We start from the raw sequence: 23,892 nt of genomic DNA, 5'->3' as shown, positions 1-23,892 counted from the left end.
AAAACAAAACATCTAACAATTATGTCAAAATTGTTAGGGCAGAAGAGAGAAATTTCATACCTTCTTATCAGCATCTATTAAAACAGCACTGGCTGTGGAAGCCAAATATCAAGAAGATATGAGAAAAAAAAATCAGTTTTACCTTGGTACATGTGCTAGAGAGTCTTTCTTATGCTTACAGCTTACTCTGAACTTGGAATCTGTTGACAATACCAACTATTCAATATTATTTAGATAAAAGGATTCTAAACAGAAATTTAAGAACACTTAGCAGTTAAAAAAAGTTTAAAAAAGAGTTAAAAAACAGTTAGCACTTGTTAAGTGCTAAGAAGCACACTATGACATGTTATTTGCCACATGGAGTAAGATATGTTCTGGTACAGAGTGTTCAACTAGTTTGGGTACTCTCTGTTTAAAAAAAGTCAAAAATTGCTGAGTGACAAAGGTTATAGTGATCATGGCTTTGGTATGTTTTGAACATAGGGAGTCTAAAATGCACAATCAAAAGTAATAAACCAGACTGCAAATAGTTTAAAAATGAACATTAAATCAGAGCTTAAAAATTCTAATTTATTTCTAACAAACACCACTTGATGCTTGACTCACAAGCTTTATTTACATTTGTCTACAGCATCATTTCCTTATGAAATATACTAGTACAGCTTAAACCAAATAAAATCATAATCATTCAAATTGTCGGTAAACTACTATTAGCTAAATTTATAACCTTGCATTTGCTTATTAGTACAGTCAAAGTTTTAAATACAGAAAGCACAAGAATAAACCAACGATAACATGTAGAATCTAGAAGATCATGTGGGCAATTTAGAAGGTGGACTTTCAAGAAGTCTGAGGCACAATTACAAGAGAGTAAAAGTTCTTGTGCAACCTACAGTAAATGTAGCAAAAAAAATTTAAGACATAAAAAAAGCAGGGGAAGTTCACTGTAAAAATATTATCAAAATATTTCTACATAAGCTATTTTACTTTCATCTTTAGATAAACTGAAGAGAAAAATCACTCATTTAAAATAAAGAACAAATGTAATTTTGATCTGTCTACTAAGTACCTTAAAACATTTTAATTTTCAGTTGCAGTAGACATTAATGTTAAGGAAAAACAAACAAAAAACAAAAACAAAAAATGTGGGTATTGATTCCCATGCACAAAAAGTTCCCAAGCAGATCTGTCAATTTCCCTTAATATACTTACCTTGCATCGTCACTGAAGATACTGTTAAGAGAATCCTTTTTTGAAAACCAGAAGACAAAACAGAGCTCAAATGACCAGGTTTTGAGAAATAAAACAAATCTTGAAAGTATTTTAAGCCATAGTAACTTCAAGTGAATAGGAGCAATTATTTCTGCTTATGTCAAATGAGGAAATAAGCATTTGTTACTCAGAAGAAAATTTTATGCAGTGTTTAAACACCACAAAGCAAATGTTCATTTAAATTCATGTCTTCTCTCTGTTGGTCTTATACCCAAAGAGAAATATATTTCAAAAGCTTTCTTCAATTTATTCGTTAACTAGGATTTAATTTTGTCTACCCTATTGTGTGATAACTGAATTTTTAAAAGGTATCACACAAAGCTTCTAAAAACATTAAACACTTTCATATGTTTTTCTCATCAACCACATTAGTAGAGATGAACTGCTAGGCATTCTTGTTCAAAATCACTGTGTCAGAAAAGCAGAAACTAACATCTTTCTCCTCTGTAATTCACAAAATTTTTCTCTATCAACCTTGGTGGTGCAAAAAGTAAAACTGGATAGAGACAATGATTCTAAGGCACCCTTAACATAGGGAATTTCAAAATAAAGAAGTTTCTAGTTAGCTGTTTAACACTCTGTTAAACTTTTTCTAATAAGACTCACTTTGATACAAGTTAACAAACAGGCTGAGTCCTTTCCCCAGATTAACATAAACAGATTGTTTCCAACTACTTTACCACAGTCTTGCCTCCATGCCCAAAGTCCAGACAAGCCTAGATAATGCTCATATTTGGAGATGAGAAAAACAAGAGTTTAAATTAGAAAACAAAGTACTTTGTTATAGCTGAGATGTTATAGCTTAAAAAAGCAAATGGTTGTAAATAATGAATGACAAACAAAGCATCTATTTTGGTACATCATGGCTTAAAATACTATTTACTTTTAATTTCACAAATAAACACAGCTGTATTGTTCTGAAAAGCAATGAAAGGCATGCACCTCTACTAGCAGATTTAGCACTTCTGACCAAGTAAGACACCAACTTCTTAAAAAATATGCTTCATGCATTATATTGGACTTTGTTTTAAGATGTAAATTTTAATACATTATTTCTTTTTTGAACTTGAACGGGAACCAGAATGGGATGATCCAGAAGGTGACCTGTGGTGCCTGTAAGACATAATGGAGAAAACAGGTAATCTGGTAAGCTGGAGCTGAATATCAACTTCACTTATATGGCTTTGAGAATATGAAAAATTAAACCTCATTAAACTGGCAAAAGGAATAATTAAAATCTAAGATATAAACTTATACACATAAAATTAACTAGTATTTAACTTTGGATATGAGCCCAGTAGCAGTGCAACCATAATTTAAAAATCCCTTAAGATATAGCCACCTCTCAATTATTTAAGGCAATGAAGGAAAGCCTTGCAAAATTGTATACAACTACAGATTAATACGACAAAGGCATATAAACTGGGTAATGGCAGTGTGACTAAATCATTCTGATAAACTGTACATAGTGTGGTAAGGCTACATATGTAAAAAAGATATAGCAAGGCTTCTGATTGTGTACGCAAATATATATCCATAAATAATTATGTTTTGGAAATCTAGGTCGCACAAGATGACTGTACAATTAAGTTACAGGATTATATTCATGCAGCTAGTATGAATAAGTCAATATATCAACCTGGGTAAAGTAGTGGTGTTCCGAGGGGTTGGCCCTGGGCTCAGGGTTGTTTAGTGTTTTCACCAATCACCTGGCTTATGGAATAGAGAACATGTTCATTAAGTTTAGATGACAACAAACTAGGGGGATTATATGTGGCTAAGATAAAATTTGCAGAAGTGGTAAAAAAGCAACAGAATGATTCATCAAGTACGGAGTAATTTTTTTTTTTTAACAAAGGAATAAATGCGCAGAAATGAAAATAGCTGTGTGTAACCTTAATAGCTACACTTCAAAATGGGAAGACGCAAAACCAATCATCATGTACAAGAGATAACCCTAGCACTGAACATAGCAAAAATCAGATTTTATCTAATCCTTACTTTTCACAAGCTGAAGGGATATAAAAATTTGCAAAGATTATTAAGGAAGCCATTAAAATGACTATATAATTAAGACACTGAGGAAAAAAAGAGAAAAATAATGAAACTGAATAATCAATTAGTCTGCTGCAGAAAAGGCTGACAGATGACACACTCTCCAAATTTTAAAAATATCGACACAGGTAAAGTAATCTAGCAAAGATCTTTTTCAACAAAAAAGGAATTCGGACTGAAAGACAAAAATGTATTAGCTATAAGAACAATTTCTTTATAAAGGGAACAAAAACAACAATTTGTTGTGGAAATTTATTTATACATATTTAAATAAGGACAGACTTCCAATTTTAACTGTAAGAGTTAATTTTCTTATTAGATGCCCTAGAATCCTAGTTTTTAATATTTAATGTAAAATTGATAGCATAAATTAATACTTATAAAAATCAACCTCTAAATTCTATCAACACACAGCTTCTGAATTAGAAACTTGAGAAAGAAATAACCGAGAGTTGGCTATAATAATTATATATGAAAATAAAAATATAAACAATAAAATAATCAGAGTGGAAGAGAGTAGTTTGATCTACTTTTCTAAACAACCTGATTAAAACACATAGAGTAAACAAAGTAATTAATCTGTTTTTTGAAGTTCAAAGTTGAAGAGTTTAAAGTGGGTAACAAAGGAGATAATGAAAATCTAATTCTTGACTAAGAAGTTCAGTTAATCTATTAAACACACTTAAGAACACCCATTCTTATTTCTACAGAAACCCAAACCTTTCAGGTGACCGTGATCTTGTTCGTCTTTTTTTGCGATCACCAGATGAAGAAGATCTAGAACGACTTCTCTTTCTGTTCCTCTCAGGAGATGATGATGAACTTGAGTAAGATCTTTTTCGTGGGGAAGAAGAACCCCTGTGGGACCTGGAGCTGGATCTTCATTGATTGAGAAACAAATCAAACATTTCATTAAAAGAAGAAATGAGGCAGATGGTTTAGTTTCTAGCTCCAAAAATAAACAATTTATAGCTATAAAAATTTTATAAGAAAGAATACTTACTGCTTACTCAACAGAAGACTTCTGGTTCAACCATGAAATCAATTCTATTTAATTTAACTTCATCACTAGATAAGTGCTCACTACTTTAATTAAAAACTAGTTTAATGTATTAAAGTAGAATCTTAAATTCGTTTTCTAAAATTTAAAGGCTTTCATTTTAAAGTATAAGTAGCAAAACTAACAGGTAAGCATTTGTATAACTTAATGTCTAAAAACTATATCCCTCCATTTGGGGAAAATATATGTATCATACAACTTCCTGAGGAAAATAATAACAGTTTGTTGTGGAATTAAGCAACTTATTAGTTAAGTTGCTTTAGTAAAAGCAGGAATACGGGGACAAAATGACATAAAACAGTAGCTATTAAATTATTAAATATTCAAAGAAAAATAAAGTAACTTTAAAACTTGATTAACAATATTTGTTTTTATGAAGGATTACTATCCATGAAGTATGAAGTGTTGACATTCACATGTTTCAGGTAGAGGTAAATGTGCAAATGTTTAAATACAGTTATTTCTTCATTTACATATTTTGGTTGAAGTAATTTAGCTCAAACTTCCCAAAAAATTCACCTTTGGGCTTAAAATAAAATCAGAAAGCCCAAAAGGAGAATTCTTTGGAAAGTTATAAGCAATGAAATAAATGTTTGAAAAGAATATGAAGGCTGTTCTGTAAACCTTAAAGTGCTTCCCAAAGGAACTAGGACTTAAGGATCTTCACCTAAGAAGCACTCAAATAAAAGAACTGAAACATTGATAATACATAATAACAATAATCTAACTTTCTATCATAATAACTTAATACAAGTGTGTATCATTCTTTTTTTCTTCATGTTACCAAATTGTAGTTGTCCTCTAATGCTACAGATCTGGCTCTAAAATAAGCTATTAAGCAATCTTTTTACCAACTAGCTAATACTACACCTCAGTGTAATTCCACTTAAGTGGAATTTTAGTTGTTTTCTTATTCATGTTAGATGTCTTTAACAGATCAACAAATTAAATTAAAAAGAATGGCAGCATATTTTGACCAAGTCGAGAAAAAACTTCAAGAGACTAAAAGCTAGTTTCTCACTTGCTTCTTTACAAATTATTTTTCCCTCTGCAGTGCTAACTAAATGCAAGCTGAAGTTAACCTGAAGTTAACTAGAATGCTTCAAGATGACATCCTACCTAAACCACCAACCAACTTCTTAATTTGTGGAATTTAAGAAGTGTCTATACTTCTTACACACTACACACACTGTGTATAATATTCTGTGTTATATTACAGAGAAGTGAAAATAAAACCCACTTTATCTGATGTAAATTACAGAATTATTTCTGTAAATACTGAAACTGCCTTGCAAAACTGTGTTGAGGCAGTTATTTTTCTTTCTTTTAAACAAGGTAAACTTTTTCTTTTTATCTGCATACTTATTGTAACTACTACTGCAAAATAACTTTAATGAGTAGGCATTTGGTGATAAAGCTTGGCTGCATCTTCCCATTTCATCACATTTTAGCACAAAAATAGCAAACCTTGCACAATGCAAAATAACCACCTTAATTCAATCATGGGAATGTCTTGGCACACTGCTGGCAATGGAGACATCTCATGGTGAGAAAATTAAGCTGAGGCAAGAGCATTAGTTTTCTAATGCTAAAATAAAATTGACAAATAGAAGCAAAATAAGAGGAAAAAAGCAACGCCTTCTGCAGCCTTTAAATATTTTCTCTCTCTGCTTTACAGAGAGATGCTACCTCATTCACCTTGATTTCGACCCACGAGATCTCGAACGTTCTCTGGAACTGGAACGAGATCTTGACTGCGAACTGGAAGAACTTCTTGAACGCGACCTGGAACAACATGGAAGGATATTTTTTTCCAGGACCATTTAATTAAGCTTTGTGATATGAACACGGAAAGAAAAATATGCATTAGGATTCATTTTCATATAACAACTATTTGGGATAAATATTTTCAAAATACAGTATTTTAAGGTTCACTTAAAACTTTTACTCTGTAGTAACAATTATGCCAAAACTTAAAACTAATAATTTTTGAAAATAATCAACTACTTTCCAAGTTCATGGGGTCACAAAGAGTTGAACACGACTTAGTGAGACTGAACAACTTTCCAAGTTTGACAAGATTTCTTTAAAAACGCTTTTAAGACTGTACAGATAAAAATGCCCAGCGTTATCACTTTATTAATATTGAATACTTTTTTGTTCACAAATACTTAAAAATAACCTGTGAGGAACTGACACATTCAGGAATATAGCAGTTTATATTTAACTTGAAATCTTTCTATTTGCTTGGTCATTAGCTAGCATAAAGCTTCAATACTGACATGGGTATGTTTTTAACCTGTATGTTTTCTGTCTACTCAAAGATTTGAGAATTAAAGGGAAACTACAGTGACAATCCTGTCACCGTTTTAGGAAATTATTGAAAAATGACAGGAAATACGGTCCACTTGCATTTAAAAAGTCAACAAATTAATTTCAATTAGTAATTTAATTTATACTTAATTTGTTCCTGAAATTAACAATATGAAGAAAAACGTTAATTTTTACCTTAAAAGTATCTTTATAATTACTGTTTAAAGTTTTCAGGCTTTACAATAACTCAAAAATTACCTAAGTACTTAGCTAATATTTTATTCCTAATACAGTTGAAATTCATTGCACACAGTTTCATTTAACTAAATAGGAGTTCTTCAACGGAATTTTGCTTACATAAAGTGTTGCTTTTTCTCAACTAATACTTCATTTTTATTGTTGACTACACAATCAGTGACTTTTTATTAAAACTTTACATTACTAACAAAATAATATCCAAGTACAACACAAATTAAATCCTCTACTTTATTCCTGGACAGCTCTAAAGTATGAGCACTAGGATAAGAGAATACAGCCAAATTTCTCCTGTATTCAGAACACCTATGCCCAATAAAATGCTGTGTAATAAGCAGCAGTTCAATTAATGCCTAGAAAATTTTTGTTCTAGTGTTTAAAATCATCAGGGGAAATATAAATCTTCACTTTATTTACTCTGAGTTTTCTGAATGTAAAATTATCTCTTTAGATAACTAAGTATCTATAAATAATGATTTAACTGAATTTTTAGAGTCTATTTTAATAAAAGGCATGGTGCTAAATTGGACTAAGGAAGTTTCATACTAAAATTTTGTATTTCTCAAATACTCGACAAAACTTCGTGGCACTAAGACAGAAAAAATGATCTTTTAAATGATAACTTGAATGAAAACTCTAAAATTAAAAAGAAAGTTTAGTTAAGAAAAACAAAATTTATAAGTAAAGAAGTTAGATACTGACATTTTGACTGGTGTTACCCTTGACCTGTACCCGTTTACCTGGACCTAGACCTTGAACTGGAGGGGGAGGATGAGCGTGATGAAGATCGTGAATGTGAAGACCGAGACTTTGAGCGACTTCGTCTGTTAGATTTCTTTTTATTACTATCTTCTTCTTCACTGGCATCAAGATTATATTTTGAGAGATCAGCATCATCTTCATCCTCATCCTAACAAAAATTCAGAATCAATTATATTTAGACCTTGAGATAGCAATGCTATCTACTAGGAATGATGAATAGTTCTATGTAATGGCCATCTTCATATGAACATATTTTACCACTAACACCTCAACCAATTCACTCTCAATCCTGAAATCTGACTACATTCCTGATCTGAGCTAAAGAGACTTAATGACTGTCTCAGACATTTCAAAGATGTAAATGTAGAAGTCATACTCATTTTCTTTTTCACATAATGTATTAACCATATAAACCGTCAAGAATTTTCAGTTTTATTCCCTTAAAAGTTCTTAAATGCATCTCCTTTAAGACTTAGCTCAGCACTTCATTTCTTTCTCTAGTACACCCTTTCAGGAAGTCTAACTGTGGGAATTCACCCTGCCTCCCCAATATGTTGACAGTCATCTCTAAAACACAGATCAGGTAAACAGACCTCAAACTTGTTCCATATTATTTTATCTCATTTGTTTATTTTTCAAACTTGTTCCATATTGTTTTATGTGCATTCGAGGGCCTCCTATGCTCAGACCTCAAAGCACCCTTTATCTGGATCTATTTATCCATAAAATTTTACACTCAGGCCCCACAGAATAAACATCACCAGACCTGATGTGTTTGCTGACCCCTTTATTACCTTCTCCCCTCTGCTCTAACCACACTAGTCCATGTATGATTTTTTGGATGTTGCTGGCTTGTTTCCTACTATGGGAAACTTTATTTGCTGTTCTCACTGCCCTAAAAATGCTCTGATCCCAGCCCTTACAGCAGGCTCCTTCGTATCACTCTATCACTCAAGTCTCAACACAAATTTCACTGTCTCACAAAGCCCCCATTCACTGAAACCAAAGTAGCTCCTCTAATGATCTGCTATCACATCATGAATCTTCACAATATTATTGCTATTTAAATTATATTGTTTATGTCTTTTCCTCTCTGCAATTTAAGTTAAGAGAAGCATGGTTCTGTCTCAGTCACTATTGTATATCTCAAATCAGAATAATGCTTGGCAAAACAGATCAAAATTTTTGTGAAAACAAATGACGACATTGTAGAACACATCTTCAACATAAGCCAAAGGTTGTCAGAGACATTCATATGCCATAGCTTGAACAAGACAAAGGGGAAATATGATAAGGAAATAGTTACCTCATCTAATTTATATTTAGAAAGATCTTCATCCTCATCCTCTTCTTCTCCCTCAGATTCTTTATCTTCAACTTCCTTTAAAATAGATGCAGGACCAACTGCCTTCCCTCTGTATTTTTTCTTCTTACGTCCAAACTAGAGAAAAAGTTTCAAGATATTTCTATTAGCTGAAAGTATTAAAATACTTTTTCCTAAGAAATTACTGTTATATATTTAGGTGTCAACATGTATTTTTAAGTCAATTATGATTTCCAACAAAATGATAAGCTGCTGTAAAAGACTTAACATGTACTTACAAAAATGAGATACATTTAGTATTTTCTTTTTTCATTTAAGATATTTTCTAACATGTTTCTCTAAGTTGCATTCAACCTACATACTAATGTATACCTTACCTCATCATATTCACCATCAGACTCTTCTCTTTCTATGTATTCAACATTTTCTCTTTCATTAAAACCTCCACCATATCCTAAGGAAGGGGGAGCAGAAATTGTTATGATAATTCACCAAAATCACCTATAAGTAATACGAAAAAAAAAAATTAAATCTTATCAAAGACATCTGTTTATCCCTTTAATAAATTATTGGTCTCAAAAAAAAGTATCACTACAGAGAACAGCCTCAAAGTTGGATATAGCTGGAAAAGTCCCATGGCTACAATTTTAGCTCTTCTCAATTTAAAAATGTCCTGCCTGTATGATTTCAGTAATACATGGAATATATGGATGGAAAACATCTTAAACATCTGCTGTAACCAAGTTTTAAAATGACTTTCCTCTGTGATTTTAATCATAATTCTTTTGGGAGAAGTGGGCTCAGTAAGAACTAAAAATCAAATTTCACTGTTTACTAGTTAAAAATAGCTTGAAATCTTTTGATACACTGAAATTCTGCTGGGCTAAAATACAGTTAAAGCTTGGAAAATAACTATATAATGGCAAATATAATGACACAACAAAGAACATAAAAATTGGTTTTAAATACACAGTCAAAAGTCACTCAGTTTTTCTAAAGAAGCCAGTAAACTTTTCAACTGAAAATATTCTAATAAAGACCAGTAAAGATCAACAAACCATTATTATTTACTGTCACAGCTACTATCTACAATTTAGACCGACAGATCTCTGACACAGGCTTAACAAAGATCGGAAGAAAGTGAGTTAGTTTTAGAGAAAATGAGATGAGAACTTCTGAAAGCTATCTCACTGAAAAAAATAAAGAAGTAGTTAAGAGTAACATAACCTAACTACCTCACACATTTCAGAACAGTACAAGCACAGAGTGATTCCCAGATTTAAGGATTTAGTGAATCAGCAAAATGTTAAATTTATAGACAAAAAAAGCATTTTTTAAAAATTTAAGATTTGTGACTTTAAATCTGTCAATCACAGGCAGTAAAAAAACTCATCACGTACCCTCTCATCATTTCCTAAGAGCCACAAGCGAACAGTAGAGAGGATGTAAGTGTCCCAGTAAAATAATGCAATAAAATTAACTCACTTAAAAAAATCCCACATTAATGCAGTGTCCTTTTTTTTACCTCACTATATTCTGTACCGCTGAAAACCTCAATGTATCAGTGTCTATCCTCAGAATACTTGATATCATCCCTTTTTTCCCTCTTCCTACCTTGTTCCAGAGAAAAATAGACTCCAACTGTAATATACAAGAATTTCCCCATTTCTTACAGAACAGACTTTTGAACTTTGTGGGAGAATGTGAGGGTGGGATATTTCAAAAGAACAGTATGTATACTATCTATGGTGAAACAGATCACCAGCCCAGGTGGGATGCATGAGACAAGTGCTCCGGCCTGGTGCACTGGGAAGACCCAGAGGAATCGGGTGGAGAGGGAGGTGGGAGGGGGGATCGGGATTGGGAATACATGTAAATCCATGGCTGATTCATATCAATGTATGACAAAACCCACTGGAAAAAAAAAATAATAATAATAAAATAAAAAAAGAAAAAAAAAAAAAAAAAGAATTTCCCCATTTCTATGCATATGAAACAAAAGTGAAGTGTTTTAAATATCCATAACAATTTTTCTTCAGTGAAATCCTGGCTCTAGTTTTTCAGAGTATCAAATATTAAAAAAAAAAAAAAATCAAGTACAACTAGGTATATGCTCATCTCAAGAAAATACCTCAGGGATTTCCTTGGTGGTCTAGTGACTAAGATTCCATGTTTCCAAAGCAGGGGCCCAGATTCAGTCCCTGGTCAGGGAACTAGACCCTACATGCTGCAACTAAAAGCTTCCATGCAACTTATAAGCTAAAATACATCCCACATGCCAAAATGAAGATCAAAGATCCTGCACACTGCGACTAAGACTTAATAATTTTAAAAAAGAAAAAGTTCATATTCAATGTTAATTTGAGGAGATAAACGCTGTAGAAAATTATAAGTCAACAATATAGTTTCTTGGCTCTAGATATATATTTAATATTATGGCAGTATGTCACGAGACGTAAGAGATGTAGTAGTAAAGACTTAAACCTCACAATACTTTGAAGCAGGTGAAAAATTAATGCAAAATGATTCACATAAGAAAAAAGGGGAAAAAAATTATACAATAGGATGACTATAAGCCAACAGTACAGAAAAACTAGACTGTTTATATGTGGGAATGTAAACATATTAAAGCACTACTATTTAAAATCAGTAGGCTTTCAATAAAGTTCTTTGTCCAGTCAGTAATCTCAAAGTAAAATAATGGTAAGGCAAATATGGGGAGCCAAAGAATCAATTATACCAAGATTTAAAAAGCAAACATGTAGGTAGTTTTGCATAGGTATGTAAGTAAAATTACTGCAAAATAAGCGTGATAGCAAACACAAAGCTATTTTCATGTTTTCTCACAGTCATAGAAGAACCTAAATAATCTGCTAACAATATATTATTAAGGTATGTTTTATGAGTCCATACAACAAATACACCTCATGAAGTCTTTCTATGTGGGAAGTCAGTAGCTGCATCATTAAAAAAAAAAAAGCCTTCAGCATCATCTCCACTGAATAACAAGGGAGAGGTATAACTGGCTAATTTATGTGTGTTTCTCTCACTCTACTGGTTTGAAGGTTTCAGGGAATATTGTAAAAATTGGTCTTCTTGCTTCCATGCTTGCCACTCCCACCCTCTTTTTCTATAAACCAGTAATGTTTAAAAATTAGACATGTCAATCCCTTGTTAAAAATTGTTATTTCCCATTATATTTAGAATAAAATAAAACTTCTTACTATGATTTACATGGCTTTTGCCTATTTCTCAAGTGTTTTCTGGAGCTGCTAGGAATTCACCCAATATGCTAAATTCTTTCAAGTGTCAGGGCCTGATTCACATAAGCTGTTTGCTTTTGCTTGGAATGATCTCTCAACTAGCTACTAACTTTCACTTCTTAGCCTAAACATTGCTCTCTTGAAGACCTCATTAATTTTTGCCTTTACATTTCTATTTTGCTTAACCAAGTATTTCCCTGCATCGTGCCCAATGGCCAATAAATATTTCCTCAATTCTATACTCAATATTTGAGTAAAGAAAACACCACAGTTCTGGCATCATTTAAAGAATGAATTTTGTAAAAGGCTTTATGATATAGTTTATATGAAACAAGCAACCTCTACAGATTTTTAGCAAGTGTTAAAATAAAAATACCTTAAGATTTGTCTCAAAAAATGTAAAATGTGAGCAAAGATCAGTAAAGGATCAAACAGATTTAAAATAGGCCTGAATTAGGGTTGTGACAATGGAAGTGAAGAGAGAAAAGGGGATGAATGTAACATGTGCTTCAAAGGAAGAACTGAGACACTATTTTGAAAATTCTGAGAATCTGTATTTTGATTAATCAGCAAAGAGAACAAATAAAAAGACAAACTAGACAGTAACAGTATATTAGTTCATATCTTCAACAATGACGGGCTAAGACAACTACTTATATCAAGGGAATTGGGAAAGGGTCAGGACACAAAAAAAATGGGTAAAGGAAAATGAGAAGGTTATTAAACTTTGACAACTTCAGTTGTTAAGATTTTAGCTCTTGCATTAACGAAACTTTTAAATGAGGAATTGCAAAACAGGTGATGTGAATAAATAAAAGGCTTCTGGAGATTACAATTATTATAACTGTTAAGATTCTGGACTTTTTCCTAAAAGCAATCAAAACAAAATGTTTTAAACAAATGGAGTTTTAATTTAGAACAAAGAACTCCTGGCTGGGTGGGAAATACGTAAAACAACAAGGTGGCTGTTTTTTTTCCCCAAGAAACAAGATAAAGTGGTATCTCTGCCTAGGGTAATGATGCAGAAGACTTCTGGGGGAACAGGAGAGATGAAGAAGTTATTAAGAAGGATGTCTAAGTTTCTGGTTTATGTAACAAGCATATGGTGGGTGGTACCAATCATGAGAAAGAGATCACTAGAAGAGGGCCAGGTCCTGGGGGAAAATCACAAATTCAGTTTAGATATAATGAGTTTGACATTTACAAAGTGATGATGAATACGCAGCTGAATATACAGGTCAAAGAAGTCTGAGCTAGAGACATAAATTTGGTTATCATGGTGTGCCAATGCTTACTTAAACTTAGGTCTTTAAGAAAATGCCCAGAAAACAGAGCAAAAAAGAGAGCTTAGGAATTGGACCTAGAAGAAACCCAACCTTCTGTGACCATGAAAATACAATAAAAAAGGAAACAGAATAACCAACCAGAGGGGTGTATGTGTGCATCGGGGGAGTGTGTGTGTGTTAAGATTAAAAAAAAAGGGGGGGGGGGACACAAAAGTTAAAGAGGTAAGAGAAGGAAAAAAAGGTCTTATTAAAAGGCTTTAATCTATAGACAGTGCAATTGTCTATAAAGTCAAGGAGGAAAAGGTAACAGGGAAGTAGTTTATTAAGTCTAGGTTTGATAAGGTGACTAATGTATCAAAGAAGGAAGCCTTTGACTGTACAAATTGTTGAATGACAAAATCAGATGTGAAGTATACTGATAATGTGTTTGTGCTAACTGATGATAATGGGAAACTACATTCTATAAGGTAAATATTTTCACCCCACTACTGACAACACACAGAGGCTTCCCTGGTGGCTCAGACGGTAAAGAACCTGCCTGCAATGCAAGAGACCTGGCTTCAGTCCCTAGATGAGAAAGATCCACTGGAGAAAGGAACGGCAATCCACTCCAGAATTCTTGCCTGGAGAATTCTATGGACAGAGGAGCCTGGCCGGCTACAGTCCATGGGGTCGCAAGGAGTTGGACATGACTGAGAGACTAAAAATGCTGACAATGCAATGACTGACAACACATAGAGTCAATGATGGGTTATTATTTAGACCAATGGTGACCAAATACCATCTAAAACACCTGCAAATTTTTGGGACCCACCACCAAAGAGCTTTGCCAGCTGTTTAGGAATCTGGATTTTCAGTTTCTCAAATGATTCTAATGCATGGCTAACTTTGAGAATTATTGCCTAAACTTTAGACAAATACTTTAAAAAATATAAGAGCAGAATAAACAATCCTCATTTACTGTCCTCTTATGAAGTGATATAATTATCAATTTCAATGTTTAGTTGTTTTAAAATCATTTAGTTGGAATGAGTGACTCTTACCTGTTCTTTCTTCCAATTTAGCATACTTCGGAGTATTACACATGTTACACTCTGATCTTCTGGCCCAATTCACATTACTGCAACTTTAAAAGTGAAAAGTATCAAATTAGTAGATTATAACATAAGATAAATAGTAAATTTCAAAATATTTAAGAAATTTAAAATAAAAAGTAGAGTGAACTCACTACCATCAAGAAATGTTTACTAAGGATGCTACAAAGGAAATGTACCAATGTACTTTTTCTGAGAAGAGAGTATGGTTAGAACAGACTGAACTACTTAAGCAAAGAAGCAAAAGCTATATAGTATGAAGAATGCCTCTGTCTTTTTATGAGAACTCAATTAGAAATTATATCTACAGAGATTCTGCTGTCTTGAGGGGGGGAGGGGGAATACCACTTTAAATGAAATGTTCTCTTAATTTTCCAGTCTCCAAATTCACCTCAAGAGTAAGGTTATACCCTGCAAATAAAGTTAAAAATTTTTTCTTTTCTCCTGCAGAATCAGCTCATGAACTGGATCCCATATTCAGTGACTTAATCTGTTGCTGGAAAATTATTTAATACTAATTCAGTATTTTTAAGACCAGAAATTTGTGTAAGACCCTCTTCTGATTCAGTCCTTTCATGAGTATTTGAGTCATCTGCTTAACGGAAAAGATGGATATTGGAAAAATCAATATAGCACGTGAAAATCAGAAATATTAAGAAACCTAATTAGGAATAATTATCTATAGGACACAACTTATGATTCTAAAATTACTGTGCAAACAGACAAAATATATTTCATGATATATTTCACACTAATGATACGGGCTAAAAGTTTTCGAGATTTTTCAAAAATAGGACAAAGTAAGCTTTTAGTGCTTTTAAATACCCATCTCTCTCTTTTTAAATGTTAGCTCATCTTGAGTATCTATTTACTGGTATACATAATTCATCTTACTAACAACTAACATTACCATTAAAAATAAAATTAAAAGTTCTTTATACTTAAATATCAGATACAGAATGAATAATAATGAACAGATCTTTGATTTAAAGTCTACTGTGGCTTGTCAATGTGACTAGAAAGAGTAGGTAGTATTAACAAGTAGTGGCTACATACATTATTATGGGGAAAAAGTCAAGATGATCATTTAAAACACATACGTTTTACACTGCCAGTCATTAGCACTAAATAAGCCTCGGCTCTTTTCTGCGAGTGTCTTTCCTATTTCAGTGCCCCCTGCTTTCATCATCTTAGCCTCAGTTGTTTTCTCTGAAAATAGAAAAATGCAGAATGAATCTGGGAAAATAAAGAAATCATCTGTATAAACAGTCTTAACAGAAGGTTCCTTAAGTGCTTACCTCGACCACATCTATTACAGCTAGTTCTTCTAGCAAAGTTTACATTTCCACATCTGAAAATAAAGTAAAAAATACTTAGACACATATTAAACTTACATAATTTTAAAGATTCTATTACACAGTTTTTTTAATGTGTCCTCCCTATATACCTGGGTCCAGAACTTCTATTTCTCTTTTCATGTTAATATCAATGCTAACTACAAAAAAACAAAACAAAACAAAACAAAAAACCCCATAATTTAGGTGGAAAAAATACAAGATTTGAAGTTACAAGTCACAGATAAGAAATTCCAATCTCTCAATTACCAACTATGTGATTCTGATAAGTCACTTAAGGATCTCTGGCTCAGTGTTCTCATATTGGCACACATCATTAAGTACAATAAAACACCCTTACAAAGTTTAAGTGAGATGTGAGTCCACTTGAACAATTACTGATGAAGCACCAGGGAGTTCAAAAGATTTAAAGTAACTCTCAGTATAGAAAATAAGATTATACAAAATTTTAAGAAAAAGGTGAACCAAGGGGGAGAAAATGGGTAAGTCAGAAATGGCTTCATGGATCTTAATAATACCCACTTGTTAGAAACAGAAGGTGGGATGGTAAAAAGACAAAAGAAAATTATGACAAAATAGAAATAGGTTCAATAATTAAAAGAAAACTCAATTTTGGGGGTATCTATTAAACATCTGAAACCTAGTTGGAAAACTACAACCAATAAAGTCAACACATCAAATAACATATTGTAACTTTATGCTGATACTAAACAAACAAAAAACAAGGGTTCATGAACATGGTTTTTATAGTGCATCTGCAAATCATAGAAGCATGCTAAATGCTCTGAATAACATGTAAAGCTTAAACTTTAAGTTTTAAAAGTTTAAAAAGTTGATTTCTTTTTTTTTTTTAGGTATTATACTAGAATGAAATAAAGATGAGAAGTATGGAAGAGACACTCAACTGAAGCACACCAATAACTTTTAGGTCATCCCCCCCGCCCCCCAATAAAGAATATCCTTTACGACTCCAATAAGCATTGGAAATACATTCTGAAAATGTTTTCTGTATTTATATACATTGTACAAGTTAGTCTGTTCATATATTTGTAACTAAATTGAAATGCATTCTTTTAGAAAAACCTTCAAATATATGAGTATACTGTCTTTAATGACACTGTCAAAAGCACATTATTCTACAAGAGACCAACAACACAAAAAGTCAGTTGTTTGTTCTACTCAAAATTGACTTGATACCCTTCACGTAATCGTAATCTTTATGTAATCGAGAAACATCAACTTTTTATGTAAAGAAGCAGGATGCTTCACTTCAGTTCAGTTGCTCAATCCTGTCTCTTTGTGACCCCGTGAACTGCAGCCCGCCAGGTTTCATTTAAATTGCTCAAAATATGCATGGAAGACAAATGCTGCGGAAATAAGCCCTTAATCTTCTTTGACATTTGATTCTAAAACTAATACACATAGTTATTGATTGATGAGTATTTGCTACATCTTATTGCTCCACAGAATCTATGCTATACCATTTTAAGGGGGACCTTCTGTTTTTTTTTTAAGCAAAGTTAAATAACCTAGGTAAAGTTACATAAACAATAGGATTGGAATTAATTTTCAAAGTTTTCACTGTTTACCATCAGGAACTCCATATGCCATCTGTGGCTTGCTTACAGACACGCATTCTAAAGTTTTTATTGGAACACGAGATGTGCATTTTTTTTTTTGACAATTACTTTCCATAATAATTTTTGTATATCTCCAAATAGATACACCTACTTAAACACCCGCCAATAAAAATCTTCCTAAACAATTTAATAAAGGACACTGGTTTACAGCAGAGCCACTAAAACACGTGCTTCTTTGAAGCAGGCACTCTCCAGGGCTGAGCAGGCAAAAATACTGACCTCGTATGTTTCGGTTCTAAAGAGGCGAAAGGTTCAATTCTTGTGGGGAAATTAAAGACCAATAAAGAAGAGGAAAAAAAAAAAAAAAGCCAGAATTCCTCCAACCAAAGAGGTTAGCGTTCGGGAGGAAAAACTAAAAACAATACGGAAAGAAAGTTTGAATTAAATAAGACAACAGCAAAATGAACTAGGTGAAGCAACAAATGAGTTCAAGAAAGCAACGTTTTCTGAACGAGAGTCAAGTTCTGCAGGGAAAAGTCACGTGGGGGAGATCCGACACCGAGCTGGCCTCCAACGGGGAGGTTTCCTTATCGCAGAAACCTGGCCGGGGGTGGGGTGGGGAGGGGAGTAAGGAAAAGGGGCGGCCATCTCCCTCCCCAAACAACCGGCTGCCTCGGAGAGAGATAATCGAGGAGACGCTGAAGACCTAATCAAAAGAAAGGCTCTTAAAAGACCTCATCGTGAGGAGACTAAGAGCCTCCTTCCCGCCCGGGAGCCGGCAGCTCTCCTCCACCACACGGATGACGGCATCAGCGACCGTAAAAACGGAAAATGCCCAGTCGACTTGAGAAAGCCTCCAACGACCAACCCCCCCTCAAACTCGGGACCCTTCACGAACTCACTTTTTGTCCGGGCAAATCCAGTCACCGTCACTGACTCTGAAATTCTTGGTCGACATCTTGGACGCCGCCACCACAACCACCCGCAGCTACGTCTTCACAGGAGGGAGCGGGCCAGGGACTTTTGGCGCTCCGGGGCTGTCCTCACACCGCCTGATTGCTTTTCAACACTGCGACAGGGTTTGATAGTGCGATCACTCGGCCTAGATTGGGTTTGAACGTTATTGTCCAGAAAATGATGCCTGTGAGTTTTTTTTTCTGGCCGAAAGAGTTATAATGAAAATATATTCTCTAGGACTAAACTAACAGGCGCCACCAGGACAGCCCAGGCGGGAGGCCTTCGTGGCACTAGATGGCTCCGAGAGCCCCCTACAGGCGGGAGGACCTGAAAGGAAAGTACTTCCGCTCAGATGGGCGGGGCTAGGGAGGTGGGGCGGAAGTGACTATGACCCTCCGGGGGCTGGCAAAGGCGGGTTTCGCTAATCGGTTGGGGTGTAGTGGACTTTTCCGGTTTTTGGAAAAGTGATTTTAATAAAGGCTCGGGAACTCTGTTCTTTCACCATGCACAGAGGATATCGTTTAAAACATATTGTTTTGGGGTACGTAAATAGATGTAACAGATAAGCAATATACACTTGGGAACTGAGCAATAATTTTGAAACTAGGAGGTTGCCACTATAGTTAAAAGACCTGTCTTTTCCCCATTCCATTCGCTTGCTTTCCTCCAGAGGTAACACTTGTATTTTGGGTTTATTCCTTTGCTTTTAAAAATGTAATTTATGTCTAATAAACTGTTGAACTTTACAAGGATAGTTTATTGTTGTGTAATCATCTGCAGCTTTCTTTTCGTCATCAATATGCTTTTAAAACGTCCTAGATTGTTAGGTGTATTTGTATTTGTTTAATTTTGCTGTTATTTATTGGTATGTTGCTTCGTGTGACAGTTTATCCCTCTGTTTCTCAACTTTTGTCATAAATTTGGATACAAAAATGCAAGAATTTTTCTAGTGTACAGCTTGTATCTATAGAGAACATTTTCAGCTACTTTCTAATTATAATTGCTTTAAAGACTGTAATAATCGTAGCATCCTGGTAACCTAGGGATTGGCAGCTGTTTATTTTTCCTTAATAACTGGCCCTATTTTTTCCAGTTCTTTGTATATTGAGTAATTGTAATTTTTATCCAAAACATTTTGAATATTTTGTTGTAGACTCTGGGTTCTGATTAAAGCTTTTGGGGAATGTTGATTTTTTGTTTGTTTTCCTTTAAGAAGCCATCAATCCAGTTTGGTTCATATCTTGAGTCTCACCTGTGGCTGCTGGTTCCATGTCAGTTCGGTTTTCAGAGGCTTTATTGTGTTGCATTGAATCTGTTCTGTACATACAACACTCAGGAATTATTTTGGAACTTGGGAAGTAATTTAAATTGTAGTTCACATATCTTTTGCTATGCAGCTTTTTGTTTGCCCTGCAAGTGCTTAGTTCAAGGTGTGAGCAGAGAACTTAGTCAGATTCATACAAAGAATTAGGGAGTTTGCTTCTCCAGCTCTGCTGTTTTTGATGTTCCTCTCCTACTCTCTGTTTTGCAGAGTCTCGTTTTCTTGCTAGAAATATGAGGTTTCTCTTGGAGTTTTAGCTTGGTGCCATAGCTACAGCATCTGACTAGGGCGCACTGTGGAGCAAAGAGGTGAGAGAACAGAGCAAAACAAAAGATGAATTCCTTCCAAGAGGTACCTTTTCCCAGATTCCTTGTCTAGAAAGACAGGGTTTTTCTTGGTGTCCTAACTGCCCAAGCCTGGCCCTAACTCTCAGTCAAGACCAGAGGGAAAAAAGAAAAAAAAAGCCAAATATTCCCCCACAGACTTTAGCTGACGGAAGCCCTCTTTCCCCATCCATCGAGCTAGAAATATGGGGTTTCTCTCTGTTTTTGTTCCCTGTGCTACCACCACAGTATCACTGGGTGTCAGACCTCCAGTCAAATCTGTAAGAGAAAGTAGGAAAAACAGACACAGAAGGCATTTTTCCAAGTTTTGACTTTCCTCCCCAACCTGCCGGTTTTTGTTTTCTTTCTTTTTTTTTTTTTTAGAGTCCTCAGGTAGTTGCTTTTTGTATTTTGCCTTGAACTTTTAGTTAGTTGTGATTAGTAGGAAAGATAGGCTGTCATGGTCTTACTCCATTTTGGCTGGCACTGCAAGTCAAGGAAATAGAAATTACCACTATACATCCGTTAGAATTATTACACTGAAAAAATTAGACAATATCAAGTGTTGGAGAAGGTGTTGAACAACGACTGGAATTCTTATACACTGCTAGTGAAAGTGTCAATGGATACATTTACTTTGGAAAGTGTTTGTTAGAATCTATTAAATCTTAGCATATGCATACCCTATGACCCTAAGATTCCACTCCCAAGTATATTTCCAATAGAAATGCCCGTATGTTCACTGAAGAGGTATATAATAGTGTTCATCGCTATACTGTAATAGCCCCAAACCAGAAGTTCCCATTTGCTTGTGAATGGTAGCCTGGGTAAATAAACTGTTACAGGTTCACACAGTGAAATTCTATACACCACAATGACAATAAACAAATTGCCATCACTTTGAAGAGTATAACTGTCACTCACAAATACAGTATTGAATTGGAAAAGCCAGATACAAACTAGCACATGCTATATAATTCCATTTACATGGACTTCAGAAGCAGGCCAAACTAATCTAGGATGATGGTTATCCTAGGGAGTGGGGAGGAGCTAGTGCCTGGAAGGGGACATGAGCTTTTTGGAGTCCTGATCATATTCTTTGTTATGGTTGGGTTCTGGTTATACAAGTATCTTCATTTTATAAAAACTCGAAGTTTTTATAAAGCTGTGTGCCCTTACAATTTAGGCTTTTTTTTTCACACTTCAATGAAGTGTAAAAAAATAAATGCTTAAATGTGCCCATTTCACCACACCTATCTCACATTCAGTAGATCCTTGAAACATATTATTACTAATTTTAGAGGCAAAGGGAATGATCACAGACCCCCTTGTGACTTTCCAAGTATGATTGGTACATGGATGACTTTTGGCCTTAATGCTAACTGAGGTTTCTTACAGTTGAGATGTTGAATCTGGCATAACTCATATCAAGTTGTATTACCAAGCTATTAAGAAAAGATATATTCTCAGTTCTACAGTTAACTGAAAATTTGAAGTGACAGTGGTTAACTTCTGAGGTTTACGTTTTTAAGCTCAAAGAGAATTTTCTTAAAATATATATACATCAAGCAGATTTTGTTCATACGTGTTCAGATACATGCAGGAAAAAAATTGCTATTAAGAGACAATGAAAAATAACTTTTTGAAGTTCCAAATCTTAAAATCCCCTGCATGAGTCACAGTTGAAATATATTAAAACAATGTTTTTTTTCAACTGACCAGAATTTTAAAGATTTGTAGTATATAAATCCCTGTGTTATAAAATATCTGGAATTATAACTTAACAAGCTGCCATAGAATGTTTACTCTTGAAACAAGTAGGTCTTGCTCAGAAGAATAAGGATTTTATTAAACAAATAAGTAAATCTGTGAACTTAATACTCATATCTAAGTAATTCCCTAATTTTAATCTCGGGATGTGTGAAAAGTGGAAGTCACTTCTTTGGTCACAGGGAGCAGCAGTGACCCTAGGCAAAGTTGGGGAGTGTGAAGTTGTGGCTGAGTTTTGTGTAGTCTGCAAGATGGAGTGGTGGGTAGCTGTAACCTCCAAAAAGGCACTCAGGATTGGAAATTGGGTAATAAAATATCATCATTTGGATTTGAGATTAGAAATATTAGCATATGATTGTTTACATCAGCCACCTGGAAATAGAACTAACTCTCTCTCAAATCTGGTTTGTGTTTATGATTTAAGGTGAACACTAATCTATATTCCTGAGGGAATTATTTTAATAATAGCTATTTACTATATATTTGGTATATGTACAGCTAAGAGCTTTACATTAATTATCACATTTAGACTCCCAACAGTCTTTAGGAAAGATATTATTAGCTTTGTTTACAGATGAGAAATCAAGGTTTAGAAAGTATAAGGACCTTGTGAAAGGTTTTGAAATGTAATATATGATGACTCTGGAGTCAGATTTCTTGGGTTCAGATCTCAGCTATACTACTCATTAGGCAAATCACTTAAACTAGCTGTATTTTTTTTTCTTTATCTTTATCTAGAGATGATACTAATAGTATTTTAGAATTGCTAAAAGGATTAAGGGGAAACAGTGGCTGACTTTGTTTTTTGGGCTCCAAAATCATTGCAGATGGTGATTGCAGCCATGAAATTAAAAGACACTTGCTCCTTGGAAGGAAAGTTATGACCAACCTAGACAACATGTTAAAAAGCAGAGACATTGCTTTGTCGACAAAGGTCCATCTAGTGAAGGTTGTGGTTTTTCCAGTGGTCATGTATGGATGTGAGGGTTGGACTGTGAAGAAAGCTGAGTGCCTAAGAATTGATGCTTTTGAACTGTGGTGTTGGAGAAGACTCTTGAGAGTCCCTTGGACTGCAAGAAGATCCAACCAGTTCGTTCTAAAGGAGATCAGTCCTGGGTGTTCATTGGAAGGACTGATGTTGAAGCTGAAACTCCAATACTTTGGCCACCTGATCCGAAGAGATGACTCTTTGAAAAAGACCCTGATGCTGGGAAAGATTGAGGGCAGGAGGAGAAGGGGATGACAGAGGATGAGATGGTTGGATGGCATCACCGACTCAATGGACATGAGTTTGGGTAAACTCTGGGAATTGGTGATGGACAGGGAGGCCTGGTGTGCTGCGGTTCATGGGGTTGCAAAGAGTTGGACACAACTGAGCGACTGAACTGAACTGAACTGAACTGAAAAGGATTAAGTGAGAAAGCTCACTTTAGGTGCCTGATAAACAGAACTCAGTAAATATTGGTTATTGAAAATAACCAATTATTGAAAATAATTGAAAATTATTGTTCAATTAAAGGCTCATAGGTAATAGATGCTAAAGAATCTACTTGCAATGCAGATAGATCCCTGGGTTGGGAAGATCCCCTGGAGAAGGGAATGACTACCCATTTCCCTCTCCAGTATTTTTGCCTGGAGAATTCCATGGACAGAAGATCCTGGTGGGCTACAGTCCATAGGGCTGCAAAGAGTAGGACATGACTAAGAGACTAACACTTTCCCTTTTCAGGTAATGGAAGCTAGGGGTGGTGAATAACATGTAGTTAAGGTACCAAAAAGTTAACCAACTCTAGTTAGTAAAGTTTTTCTGGGAGAATCATATGTCAACAGAAAGATGACATAAGTCTAGGATAACAGTACACAAAATATAAGGATAAACCTGGCAATGACCAGAGGAGAGGC

The 23,892-nt window shown here is 34.4% G+C and overlaps 1 protein-coding gene and 1 long non-coding RNA gene across 4 annotated transcripts; one reads left to right on the top strand and one right to left on the bottom strand.

The window, feature by feature from the left end:
- Positions 1-549: 549 nt before the first annotated feature.
- ZRANB2 (zinc finger RANBP2-type containing 2) lies at positions 550-18,759 on the bottom strand. Of its 3 annotated transcripts, none has more exons than XR_006336044.1 (11): positions 18,522-18,755; positions 15,983-16,035; positions 15,785-15,893; positions 14,634-14,716; positions 9,419-9,495; positions 9,024-9,158; positions 7,696-7,865; positions 6,086-6,172; positions 4,048-4,206; positions 2,912-2,981; positions 2,286-2,385 (listed from the first exon to the last, which is right to left on the bottom strand). XR_006336044.1 is itself a non-coding variant. In XM_043878848.1 (11 exons), exons 1-10 carry the CDS (start codon positions 18,575-18,577, stop codon positions 2,952-2,954), a joined length of 963 nt encoding a protein of 320 aa, XP_043734783.1. In that variant the 5' UTR covers positions 18,578-18,753; the 3' UTR covers positions 2,286-2,385; positions 2,912-2,951. The 3 variants fall into 3 exon arrangements, 2 of the variants coding, with proteins under 2 accessions (XP_043734782.1, XP_043734783.1); XM_043878848.1 differs by having other exon boundaries at positions 2,912-2,985; positions 18,522-18,753; XM_043878847.1 differs by lacking the exon at positions 2,912-2,981 and having other exon boundaries at positions 550-2,385; positions 18,522-18,759.
- A 140-nt stretch (positions 18,760-18,899) lies between these two features.
- On the top strand, positions 18,900-22,867 carry LOC122678237. The gene is made up of 3 exons (XR_006336045.1): positions 18,900-19,117; positions 20,108-20,205; positions 22,818-22,867. It is a non-coding gene; the product is annotated as an uncharacterized LOC122678237 (long non-coding RNA).
- Positions 22,868-23,892: the final 1,025 nt, after the last annotated feature.

Source organism: Cervus elaphus, chromosome 20 (assembly GCF_910594005.1).
Source record: "Cervus elaphus chromosome 20, mCerEla1.1, whole genome shotgun sequence".
Taxonomy (NCBI): Eukaryota; Metazoa; Chordata; class Mammalia; order Artiodactyla; family Cervidae; genus Cervus; species Cervus elaphus.
Note: the sequence above shows the minus strand (reverse complement) of the source record. Positions and strands in the feature narration are given on the sequence as shown.

Bases quoted from the DNA above. Each gene is read 5' to 3' on its own strand.
- ZRANB2 (XM_043878847.1), bottom strand. From the start codon at position 18,577: ATGTCGACCAAGAATTTCAGAGTCAGTGACGGTGACTGGATTTGCCCG. The intron at 15,894-15,982 runs GTAAGCACTTAA...TTCTATTTTCAG, and splicing joins CTGTAATAGATGTGGTCGAG to AGAAAACAACTGAGGCTAAG. The intron at 2,386-4,047 runs GTTTGGGTTTCT...TATGTCTTACAG, and splicing joins AGATCACGGTCACCTGAAAG to GCACCACAGGTCACCTTCTG.